Source organism: Neolamprologus brichardi, chromosome 18 (assembly GCF_056152115.1).
Source record: "Neolamprologus brichardi isolate AB-2024 chromosome 18, ASM5615211v1, whole genome shotgun sequence".
Taxonomy (NCBI): domain Eukaryota; kingdom Metazoa; phylum Chordata; class Actinopteri; order Cichliformes; family Cichlidae; genus Neolamprologus; species Neolamprologus brichardi.
In genome coordinates, this window is record NC_142121.1 from 31,799,763 (window position 1) to 31,812,728 (window position 12,966).

The window sequence follows — 12,966 nt, forward strand, 5'->3', positions numbered from 1 at the left end:
CCTTCCTACTCTCTATAGCTATGAGACTTGCTTCCATCTTTTTGCTTCCTTCCTTTTCCTGCCCTTCCCTCCTGTCTCTTCTCCCCCCACCTCCCTACCACACACGCACATTTAATTAGAAATTTAACAGAGCAGAACAGCCGTCATTGCACCCCGAGTCTCTGTCGTTTTTTCTTAACTGCAAATGGCGCGCGGGGACATTAATTTTTAGCTGGCTGGGAAAAGAAAGGAAGCCAAGAGGGACTGTGGCGAGGCGTGGAGGGAGAGGAGCGGGACACGAGGCAATACGCCATAACTGCAGGGGAAGAAGATGAGGGAGGGTTAAAATGAGAGACGGCCTCCTCCTCCTTACTATTTCTCCCCTGACGCTAATTGAGAGGAGCATTGTTAAATCGAGAGGGGAAAAGACTGCTAATTAGGTCTGGCAGGGCTCCCTGCCTCCCCCAACTCCCACCTTTTGTACCCCACGTGACTCCTGGTTCCACATTAGGGCGAAGGGCACATTCTAAACTAAGCCTTCACTGACACTTGTCATAGACTTGGACTAAAAATAAAAAGAAAGGAGGTGTTTCATGATCTGCATTAAGTTTGGAAACCAAGACGGTAAGCATATTACCGGCCACTGTGTTAGGTACACCTGTTCATCTGCTTGTTAACGCAACTATATATATTGGCCAGTCACGTGGCACCAACTCAATGCATTTAGGCATGTTGACCTGGTCGAACCGATCCGCTAAGTTCAAACTGAGTATCAGGATGAGGAAGAAAGGTGATTTAAGTGATTTTGAACATGGCAGGGCTGCTGTGATCATTTCAGAAACTGAACTGATTGATCTAAAACTGAACTAATCTGCTGGGCATTTCCAACCATACGGAAACCATTCTGTTAAGAAAACAGTCTGAAAACGAGTAAATATTTAGTCAGCGGAACTTCTCTGGGTGAAAATTCTTTATTGATGCCAGAGATCCGAGGACAGTGGCCAGACTTTGACCCCCTTAGTACTAGAATGTTTCCAGTGCCTTTCTGAATCTATTCTGCAAAGAATTAAGGCATAGAGCTAAAGACTAACACAAAAGAGGGCCAACCTGCTACAAGGAAGGTGTGCCTAATAAAGTGGCCAGAGACTGTATATCAACAGATACCCTCCATGTTGTTAAAATATGTTCCAAGTATATTTTATATATATATATATATTTTATATATATATATATATATATATGTTTACCTAGAATGAAAACAACAGTTGTTGGTAAAAGCTAAGTTACTTTCTAAGTGCTAACAAACCAACCATCAAAGCCAGCTTATCACACAGTCCCTCAGCAACCATCAACGGTGCTAGCACGAATATTCAGTGACCTTGATGATCCCAGACCAAATAATGTGCCTGAAATTTCCCACTAATATATTTATTAGTATACTAATGTGCTTAAATTTTAATGGCTGACCCAAAAAGATAATCAGTTTTATAAAACCAGAATCACTGCTCAGTGGAACAGTATTTTAGTGATGATGTAATGCATTTTATTTTAAACAATGTATATATATTTAACTTGTGATTTGCAAACAGATTAAGGACATATGTAACCAGTTACATGGCTCAGAAAGCACCGGTTGCAAGCTTTGAAAAAAAATCTTTGAAATGACTTTTTTTCGTCTTTGAGAATTCCATAAAATTCCCTCAGAGCAGCATTAAGTTGCATTTAACAGCCTTCTGGGAATGTAGCGGTAAACATAAAAAGCCCAAAGTGAGCTTTTAAGAGCTGAAAAGAGCTTCTCCCATAGGGACAAGATGCATTTGGCATATTAAAAGAAAGAAGGCATTCTGTAGTACATTTATCAAGACACCGAGTGGACACGTTTAACACAAAGAGCCCACAGAAAATTCCGGAAAATTGCAAAAAGCATCCCAGTAAAATCCCCGGATGCCCCTTCTGGAACACCTCTAGTCTTGGCAGTCAAAGAAAAAAACTTGAGAGCCAATTAAAATACACAAAAATATCACAAGTTCCTTTAAATGAAAGAACACACCTGCCATAAGTGATTAAACAACAGGTAATTGATGATATCACACAGCACAGCAGAGAACAGCTCTTCTGATGTTACACTGCTACAGTAACACACGTCATCATTTATTTATGATCACTTACTTTCATTTTCATTTCATCACTCACTTCTGTATTAACTTTTTATTTAGCTGTGTGACTTTACAGCTATGAGATCAATTTTTACTTTATTTGACGCTCATCAATAACATCCACGTAAATCAGTATGATTGCTCAGGACCAATAAGAAGTCCCAGCACTGTAATTAAGTCTCAATAAGGGCATTCACGTCAAGTATATCAATCCAGGGTTATATCATATATATAGTTAGGGATATTAAATCACTAAAGAGTTGTGTACATACCATTCAATCTCGTTTGCCTGTTTGCCCGAACTCGTAAAAATGTCTGCAAGCAGAGAGGGGAAAAAAAAGACAGAGCAAACATTCATTAGATGATGAGGAAACATTATAATATGCTTACAAGCACTAATATAACTGCTTATAATGGGATTGCTTTGGATGCTGAGAGCACTGTAAACAATCCTACGTACTTCTCTCTTGTTTTCCACTTCCTCCATGTCTGCTAGCTTTCTGCTAGCTCCGTGTACAGCGGCTAAAACTCTGTCTGCGAGGTGCCACACGGAGCCTCCACACACCGAACATCAGTGCAAACTAAGCGCTCTGTCTACATATTCACACGGATGGAAAAGGATTGAAAGTGGCGCCCGTTTCGGCAAATAGCGCTCATGTTCGACGCCATGTTGGCTTGTTTTGATCATGTGACCGCGCTGGAAACGGAAGTCGGGAAACGTCACCCGTCGTTTCGCATCTCGGCCGCTAGGGAGAAGCAACGAGATTCATTACGCCTCACCCATTGAGAAAGTTGGTGATTTATATGCAGGCCAAGGACAGGCAGCTGCTTTTCTTTATATAGGCTGCTAGAAAAGAGTGAGACAAGTGTGAAGATAGTGTTTGAGAGTTTTTAAAGTCTGGAGTTGGTAAAACTTAGGGGCTTTAATGTTAGCAAATGTAATTAAATTGTCAAAAGTAACAACTTGGTCTCCTGACTGCCTCAGTCCACTATATTTGATATTTATTATATTATCAGAGTGCTAATACTGATGCATTGGCAGGTGATGTTAACAGTTTTATTACTTGAGTCACTGCAAGGTGTGCTGGAGTTTACTTCAGCACAAAGCAGACAGCCCTTTCTTTCCAACAAAAAACAAAAACAAGGTTGAGAAGTAATTGAACTTTTATCATTATATAAATATTCAATATATTTACATTTTGATATTTCTTTTTTATAATATACACATTTTTATAACATGCAAACTCAAATAACGGAACTGTATCTCCCTTTTGTATGTGAAGGCAACATCTAAAAGTATTTAAGGCACTTGAGTGAATAAACTCGGTTACTGCCATCAGTGGGAAAAATGATAAATCTTACATTTATCTGAGTGAACCTGAAACTTTGAGGTCCTAGCTGGGTCATGTTGCCTCTAGTAAATTCCTTGCTCCATTAAAAATAATAGTCTTAGCAATAAAAGTACAGCATTGTGAAATTAAATAAGTGATGATTTCTCTATCAAGTCTACTTCAGTCTCCTGCAGAATGTCTGGCTCAGGTCTACTGGGGTTCAAACCCACATGGCCTGCATGTCTTTAACTGTATGCTGACTAAAGCACTCGCAGTTATGGATACCCTCTCTTTGACAGGACAGCAGTGAACAGACAGAGGTTCAGTCCTCACTAACAGCCCGTACTCTGTCAGCGGGAGTCATCAAGCAGCCAGGCCTTCACCTTCTTCTCGCTGCTTCTCTCCCCTCCCCGGCAACACTTGAGTTATAGGCCTACTTGCGGCGCATCGCCTCTGCTACCGTATCATTATGATACACTCAGCCAATGCTGCAGATAGGTCAGGTTTTTAGAAGAAGCGGAGAGGCAGAGTGAGTCCACCTGACAGGCAGAGAGGAGGTGGAAAAGTCTGCCATTATGCTTTATTTTCCGGGTGCTAAAAAGAGTCACCATTGACTTAATCATTTGTATAATATAAGGTGATTTCAGCAGTTTCACTTAATGAGAAAATCTCCTTTATTGCTATAAGGTCTTTATGAGCTGTGTCATCCTCAACGTATGGATGTTACGTCTGCATGGACTTAATAGTTCTTATTTTATGGTGTCGGGGGGGAAGCCCACTTAACCCTGAGATACATCATGGCTGGAGGAATTACTCGAACAAACTTTGATGAATTTAAGAGATAAAAGCAGTCATGGTGACATTTGAGATTTAAGCAGATTGGCCTGTTAGTCAACTTAACTGCTGAGGAGGCATAAAAACCCAAATCTGCCATAATGTTCAGCTGTACTGTGATATGTCATAGTTACAGAAATTCACTTGATTTGCTGGATTGTTAATAAAGACAGAAAAAAATGCTGAGAAAGTGGTTTGCTTTTTTTTGTCTACAATTAATTCTAACATCAGTGAAAGTATAGAATTAGAGTGTGGAGGTGGCACAAACCCTGATGGGTTGTCTTATTCAGGTCTAACGTCCTTATTTATTTATTTATGTATTTTTTAAGCAGTATATTGTCACAGTGGGTCAGCTGCACTGTTAACCAGTCATCACAGAGTCTACTGGGCCAGGGGTCCTATAGAAGTCGATGCTCATAATAACTCATTATATATAAATGAAAAATATTTTTTGTGCAGTTTTGGGCACTCATACATGAACTATTAGATCCTGACCAGTAAAGGAATTTTAAGACTGATAGCGGTACCAATATCCCATATTCCCATAAAAGCTGATATTTTTTTCAGACACACAAAACATGAAACTGAATCGCCTAACATGTTTCATATATTGTTGTTTATTTATTTATTTATTTATGTATTTATCCGCACTCTCCTGGGCTCTGCTTGGATCAGCTGGTTGTCGTGTCAGCTGGTTCACTCTCTGGTGGACAAACTCTCTGGTGCAATCTCAACTACTTTTCTTCATTTATAAATGCTGATACCGATCAGTTGCTGATAAATTTGGAAAATTATTAACATCATCAAATACATGAAAAAAAATAGTCACACTTTAAGTCTCAAAGATCTGATCATTTAAGCTTTCATAAAGCTTCGTTTGCAAAATATTGTCTAAAAATGTTTGTGATATTCTTTCTATTTACTTTTTAATTGCGCATAACAAAATCATCACAGATTATGCAACAATTGCCAGATGCCCGATTTTTCGGCTAGTGCTTGAACGTAGCACACCTTTGTGGATCTGTATGGAGCAAATACATGAGCCATCTGCACACACTTTTAATCTGTATAATGAAATAAATGTCACAAATATTTTTGACATACACAGGAAATGTTTTTGAGAAAGATTTTTTCAAAGAAAAAAAAGTTTAATATATATATAGAGAGTTTGTGTTCAAATTGCTTGGTATTTGTGTTTATACAGAAACACTCCTTTCTAACTGAAATGAAACATTTTTTTCGCGTACGTCATGTACCTCTATTTTGATACTAATTCCCTCCATATATTAGCCTACAGCCTTGATGCTGTACAAAGATATGGAGCTGATAAGCTGTAATGAACACATCTACATGTCACACATTCATATGTGTGACAGGACGCATTACACTTGAACAAAGCCAAAATATCCTAAATTAATAGCAATCAGAAAACTCTGATGACTCTCTCAAGCTGCCCTTGTTTGTGTGTGTGTGTGTGTGTGTGTGCCCATGTGTGTGTGACCTGGTATCTGTCGGAGTGGTGGGCATCCTCTGACGACAGCGGCGAGACCACAGGAGACTCTCCCTCACGCTTGATGTGCACCGACAGCAGCATGGACTAGAAAGACAGAGGAATAAAAAAGTCTTTTCTATGCAGATGATCTTTCTACGTTACTGCCTCTGGGACCATAAGCACCATGAGAGCCAAACTTGTCCTTGGTTGACAGCTGCTGCATGGGAATAATCGATAAACACAAGAGTAACGCTGTTCCACGATAAATTCAGACCTCAGGATATAAAGTATATAATTTCACTGTTGTAGAGCTAACACTCAAGCACAGTGGTTCTTAACCTGGGTTCGATCGAACCCTAGGGGTTCGGTGACTTGGTCTCAGGGGTTTGGGCAGAGCCTCCGCCGTGACATGCACGGCTCATTTTGTGCACCAGTAAAAAACATATCTACGTCTTGAATTTGAAAAAAATCATATTTTATTTTTCACTAAAGAGGGGTTCAGTGAATTCGCATATGAAACTGGTGGGGTTCGGTACCTCCAACAAGGTTAAGAACCACTGCTCAAGCATGCCGCCACCTGCACCTTAGTTTGGGGTGAAGTGAATTTATTTGAGTGGTTGTGAGCTCTGGGCAATTTATGCCAACACTCTGAAATTGGAGTTGACATGACAATCAGAATATAAAAAGTGGAAGAAGTTCATTAGCAGAAGCAGTTAAAATGAAATCACTGAACTAAGCTGAATATTCAGCTGAGGTTCAAGCACTCAGTGTGGCTGACAAATTGAGCTGAAAGTGTGAGTTCCAGTGACAGAAAGCAGTTCAAGTGTATAAACTCAAGTCAATTAAAAGTAGAAGCAATGAAATAATTTGTAGGAGAAAAGAAGGAGGTGAAGTTTTATAGGTGTGAGACCTGAAAAGACCTGAAGCATCAGCAGGTACGCAAAGACGCTTTTGTCTCTATGAAAGCAGATAAAGTGCAGATGTAGCACAGCCTGACTCAGTTTAATGTGCTTGGTTCAAAACTACTACTGCTGACTGTGAAACTGTGGAAGAAATCAAAGTAGAACCCATTGAATGAAATAAACAAAAGTAAAACATATTACATTCTGAAATTCATGTCACTATTGCAACACATCTGTTAGACAGGAAAAGGAAAAGAAGCCAGAGTGAATCTTTACCCTTGGAAAATTTCAAGAGTGTTATTGCCACAAATGCTGAGAGCGACATGTCATTGATGACGACTGTAACCCGCCTGACTTTGTCTATAAAATCCCTTCCACTGATTAGAGTTAATGTTTATGGGACGTTAAGAGGAGTTAGGGAAGAATGAGAGATTGGAAAGAGAGGATTGGGAGAAGGGGGGAAGGCGAGGGAAGGGTAAATATCCGAAAAGGAGGAGTTTAACTGTCTGACATTACGGGATGCTGCCTGTCCATAAATCTGTCCCACAACACTTTGCTCACATGCTCTCTCTTTCCCTGGAATAGACACACACATATAAAACAATATCCTCTTCTAACCCACTCTGCGGCAAAAAGAGTCCAGGGAATTCCACTGAGGAATGAGGAACAGGAAGGTAAAAGAAAGATGTGGAAAAGAGTGAATGGCAGAAGGGGGAAAAAAAAGCAATATCACTTTTTTACAAGGCTTAGCTCTGACAGAGTCATAGCTCTGTGTGTGTGTGTACTTGTTTTTTCATGTGTTCCTGTGCCTTATTTTACAAGGCAGCTATGAAATATTTGTATTTACAGTCGTCTCCTATTAATCAAGTGGAAAGGGGCAGAGCAGAGGCTTAAGTGCTTGACAGCAGTAATCTAATAATAATATGTGAGAAATGACCAACCTCCAGTGCTGCCACAGTAAATTGGACATTATGCATGGTGCTTTTATGCTTGTGTGTGTGTGTGTGTGGTCTTTTCTCCTTTTATCCAGGTTTTAAAAGGTCAGGAATCATTTACCTGAGGGCCTTCTGGGAATATGCTTAAGTTTTATCATTACAATATGACATTTAACGGTATTCTATACAGAAATTATGAATGAAGATCTCCCTGAAAATCTGGTCTTTTAAACCAACCAATTAAATCAACACGTGAAAAAAAGGTCTGTTCCTAACAAAAGTTGTGCTTAAGGCTACAGTTAGGTGAGTCACTGGAAATGTTAGAATGTCAGAAACATGCATTGTGTAAATGATAACATATTTATTGGTTTGTTTGGGAAAAGGACTTAAATTTGCTCAAATGCACACTGGGTGGTGCGGCAGCTCACATATTTATGTCCGGTCCGACACATATCTCACATTTCCTCCTCACTTTAGCTTAGCAAGTGGGCACAGTACCACATGAGTAGATGTGTCGGGGTTAATCTCCGGTTTAACACAGCTGGGTGATGCATACCAAGCTGGGAACGACAACAACAGGCCCGTGTGCTTCAGACTGGCCTTCTCCATTCTCCATGGCCTGCAGCTGAATACTAAACAACATCAGTGTGATGCGCAGTCACGGCTGGAAGAGAAGGCCAGCACTCACCCCTCAACCCGGCATTGTCTGCCTCTCTCAAGTACAAGCCCACCCACAGTGCTGCGAGCACTGCTCTAAGCCCGGGTCAGCACCCAAAGGTGTAAGGGAATGAAAGCGAATAACCCGAATTGTATATTCTTTTGCAATCCAAGTGCACATCTTCCTGCAGTGGCCTATAAGACTTTGACCTGGTATTTAGTCAGCGGCTAAAGCAAATGTGGAGATAATGAAGGAACTTGATGACTTTAGGGATCTTTAGGAAACCCAGATTCAGAATACACCGCAGACTGACATAAATGATTTACTAGAGCACCAAACGCCTGTTAAAATAATGATGAAGGATGAATTAATATATCCTACTTTTATAAACTGTTTACACCCTGTTAATAGGAGAGTTCACGCTATAGAGGTCTGGAAACCAATATTTCAGCAGTACATTGGACACTGGCTTATACGGACAGGGTGAATACAGTAATCCACTATAATTTGTTTAATGCAAACCTGCGTAACCCCTGCCAAGCCACAACAATGAACACAGTGCCACAATCAGGCAGTTTGGATGATTTCTCCGATATGAGAAACAATTTCTTTCCTTTTCTTCTCCTACATATGGTACAGACATGGCAGATGGCAGCCCCTCCATGAGCCTGCTTCTGCTGGAGGGTTCTTCCTGTTAAAACGGAGTTTTTCCTTCTCACTATCGCCAAGTTCTTACTCAGATGGAGTCGTCTGATTGCTGGTACTTTCCCTGTATTATTGTAGCATCTTTACCTTACAATATAAAGCACCTTGAGGGTACTGTTGTGATATGGTGCCATTTAAGTAAAATTGAATTGAGCTGAACTGTATAGTCATTACAGCGCTCACATGTTGTGAGTAGAGTCAGAGTATTATGTTGGGTCTTTTGACAATACGAGATGTCAGAAGTCTTTTAAAAGAGGCCTCAGCCAGATGAAGACACAGAAACAGTAAGAAAAGGCTTCCTGATGGGATCATAAATTCGTCTTCCTGCAGTTTGATCTCTTCTGTCTTTTTTTCTGCTTGTATTCTCTCTCTGTCTCTCTAATTGGAACAATCACAGTACAGTGCTTCCTGGCCCTGCTGCCCGTTAGACAAGGGAGACTGGCACTGGTTTGTATAAGATGTAAGACAGTCCAGCTGATTTCCCCTTAGTGCAGCAGAGAGGAACAGAAACTGAGTAACAACTCTGGTAGCTGGATGGTAAAGAAAGTACACTGCACGACTGAAAAGTGGGTATAATACTTTGAAATCTAACCTTGTCTAATCCTGCATCTTCCTCTTGTTTTTAGCTTACATGAATATGTATATGTTTCTATCTAAATAAAATTTATTATCTCCTACACACAGTACACAGTGTTGCTTTAAACACTGAGCGTGGGCTCACCTTGGGGGTTCCTGGAGTGGCCGCTCCATCCTTGGGTGACGGGTTCTTACTGCTGCAGAGAAAGAAGAGAAAAAGGAAATCAGTGAGATCACATGACGTACTGTGATCCTGAGCGGTTTCTGGTTACGTTCTGACTCCCTGCACACACTAACACACAACTAATATCTGTGAATTTCACCTGCGACTCACTTGCAAATCAGTTTATCAGACTGTTGATAATGTTTTCATTCACTTTCATCCATCACTCTTCTATTCTCATCGAACCTTTATGATGACTTATAAATGCAGCAGCGCACTCAGTTCACTTGGCTGCTTTCTCTCATCATGTTCATACACAGAAGCAGGCAATAAGATGATTAACAGTGGTTTGACTTGTCAGCAAATAAATATTATAAGGACAAAGGTGCCTTTTAGATGCTTTTATTCTTCAAATACAGACACATTATTTTATTTTGACCCCCCCACCCCCCCGTGTCACATTTACGGACCCCTCTGCTCTCAATTGATTTTTCTCATTTTGTTTTTTATTGCCCACTTTTTCTTCTCTTCTTCCCCCGCCTGGTTGTCTACCTTCCCCATCATTCTCGCCCATCTGCTGCCTCTGCCGTCCTCTGTCTCTCAGACTTTCACCCAAACACAGAGATAAATTTCTCCGAGCTTCACAAATCCTCGCGACAAGCCTGACGTTGACGAAGCGAGACAGGGTTGTCATGTTTGCTTTGAGACCCTGTTAGCTCACCAGACCCTCTTGGACACACACACACACACGAACAGATTCAAACAGACGGTGGCAGACCACAAAGGGAAGGGAGCCTAAAACTGAATTGAGCACAACCTCTAATCTGACAGCATGCCCTGGTAGACAAGGGATTTCCTTTTTCAATGGATGGATGGGTGGGTAATAAGAATAAGAAGCCTTATTTATATGTCACTTATCTGAAGTGAAGAATTTACAAAGTGATGCACAAGGAGGAGTAAGAGCAAGACAAGGGCAATATAAGAGCGGTGAAATATAATGCAGAGCTGCACAGAGGAAGCAAGGAGTGGGGAGGGTGATGGACGTGTCAAAGTGCAATGGAAGTATTTGTTCCTATAAAGGACATGTGAAGCAGGGTGTAGTTCTTTTTATATATATCCTAAAAAATGATTCTGTGCACAGCAGCACTCGGTGTATCACTGTCAGTGCATCTAAAGAGGAACCCTGCTAACTTTACACATAAAGCCTGGTTTATGTGGTTTACACATAAACCAGGCTTTTTTTTCATTTTTCAATCAAATTAAAACAAGATTCCTTGAATTATATTGATCCGACACACATAAAAAAGTGTGTTTCAGCCTGCTTTCTGTGTTTCAGCTCTTTTGCTCTTTCCTGATGAGATTATGGCCTCAGTTGGGAGTTTCAGTTCACACTGAATACATCGTTATGTTGTGATGTTTTGTAAATGTAAGTCCTAAAACATATTCAATCAGGTGATCGACAAGCCTCTAGTCGATAATTGTGCAGTTACTCCTGGTTTCTCAGCCAGATCACATTGAACACCAAAAATGGCACTCAGATTAAGGCTTTAGCAACAGAATGCGGCTAAACAATTGGTGATGCCTCAGAGGCCATTTTCATCTTCTACATACAGTCTATGCTTCAACAGAGCTCTTCGTGGGAGGCTTCTGTGATTGGAAACATTTGCATCCTTGAGTTCCCTAACTAATCAGCAGGGCTGGTGTCTGCTCCTTTATGCAAGCAGGAACAGGATGAGCACTGTCAGACCCTCACAGGTTGTGATTCATGTATAAAAGCATGAAGGAGGCCATACAAACCGAGGAATATCACTTTGAGTTGCTGAAATTAAATTTCAGCAAACTCAGTTTTTCTCTTAGAGTTTTGGGGTGTCGTTCTCTGTAGGTTGATCATTTCCAACTCCATCAAATAATGTGTCATCCTTTGGTTCCTGGCACATTATCCAGTCCATATCAGTATAGATAGATATATCCATCCTGATTTTTTCTCATTGAGATCTGATGAGTCTTCCTAGTTGTTGTTTTTTTAGCAGTGTATATATTTAAACTAAAATACAACAATGCAAGGATTTGAACTTGAAATGTACTCAAATTTACTTTGAAACATTTGTGCTATACAATGTCACAAGAAAAGAAATAGGGTTCGTGAGTAGTTAGTTATTAGTTGTTATTTTCACTCATGTCTGATTCTTTTTGTTCTGAGATGACTTCGTTGCATAGCTAGAAAGTACGCCTGTGTCTCGGTGTGCAGGATGGGTGTTTGCTTATGTATATATTCTATGTCTCTGTTGATGGTGAATTTGTATGTAGAAACCTGCCATTACCTGTGGATGTGCATATGCACCTGCATGTTGTTTTGCAACTGTGTGTGTAACCACAGAACAGCAGGCCACACCTCCGCCAACAAAGAGAATAAACATGGGTGACACAGTCAAGCTGCCGTGTAATGCAGGGGAATCTGCCAACACCCCACCACCGGCACACTCACAAACACACACCTTCCTTACCCCCTTTTCTATCTTTGTCTCTGTCATCTCTCTCTCCTTCTCCCTCTATCGCTCTTTTATTCATTACCTGGAACCTCTGCAGAGGCATCAACAATAACAGCCAACTCTACCTGCTTGTTGACAGTGTCAAACAGCGACAAGAGAAGGAGGGAGACAGAGAGAGGGGAAGAGAGCGAGAGAGGACAGCAGTTGCATGCCTGCCACGATGGGAGAAAATTGCCACGGTGACAGAGGGGGTGATAGAGAGATGAAAGAGGAGTTGGGGTAGCTGGGGGGGATGAAATGTGAGGTGAGAGAAATGTGGTGAGAGAGAACGAGCGGGCAACATAAAGAGAGACATCGTGCGAGGGAAAGATGAAAGGAGACAGAAAACTAGAGAAAGGAAGAGAGGGAGTGATGGGAGAGTTGGTGTGCTGCCGCTTCTTCTCAGCGCTTTGCACACATCTGCGTGCCCAGTTCTATGAATTTTTGATAGCGAGGGTTATAGGGCTGGAAATTCCAGCTGGCTGCCATGTGAAAGCGGGGAGAAGAGTGAGGAAATGAGCAGCAAAGCAAAGTGAAACAAACACACCAGGCAAGTAGGAAAAAGGAGGCAAGGATGAATGACAGATGCGATTTAAAATGTGTTGCTAATGAGGCCCGTGTAGGAGAGGTAAGGGCATGTCGGTGCCTCACACAAATAGTTTTTATAGCTTTTTGTAGAGGTAGGTAGATTGATCCAAATATATATA

The 12,966-nt window shown here is 41.0% G+C and overlaps 1 protein-coding gene across 3 annotated transcripts in view; it reads right to left on the minus strand.

The window, feature by feature from the left end:
- rnf220a (ring finger protein 220a) overlaps positions 1–12,966 on the minus strand; it is a 168,097-nt gene that overhangs the window by 26,086 nt on the left and 129,045 nt on the right. For all 3 annotated transcript variants that reach the window (XM_035912960.2, XM_006802741.2, XM_006802742.2), the window contains exons 4-6: positions 9,714–9,765; positions 5,802–5,897; positions 2,408–2,450 (exon numbers count right to left, since the gene is read on the minus strand). In XM_035912960.2, the coding sequence (XP_035768853.2) occupies positions 2,408–2,450; positions 5,802–5,897; positions 9,714–9,765 (191 nt within the window). The remainder of the gene's footprint in view (positions 1–2,407; positions 2,451–5,801; positions 5,898–9,713; positions 9,766–12,966) is intronic.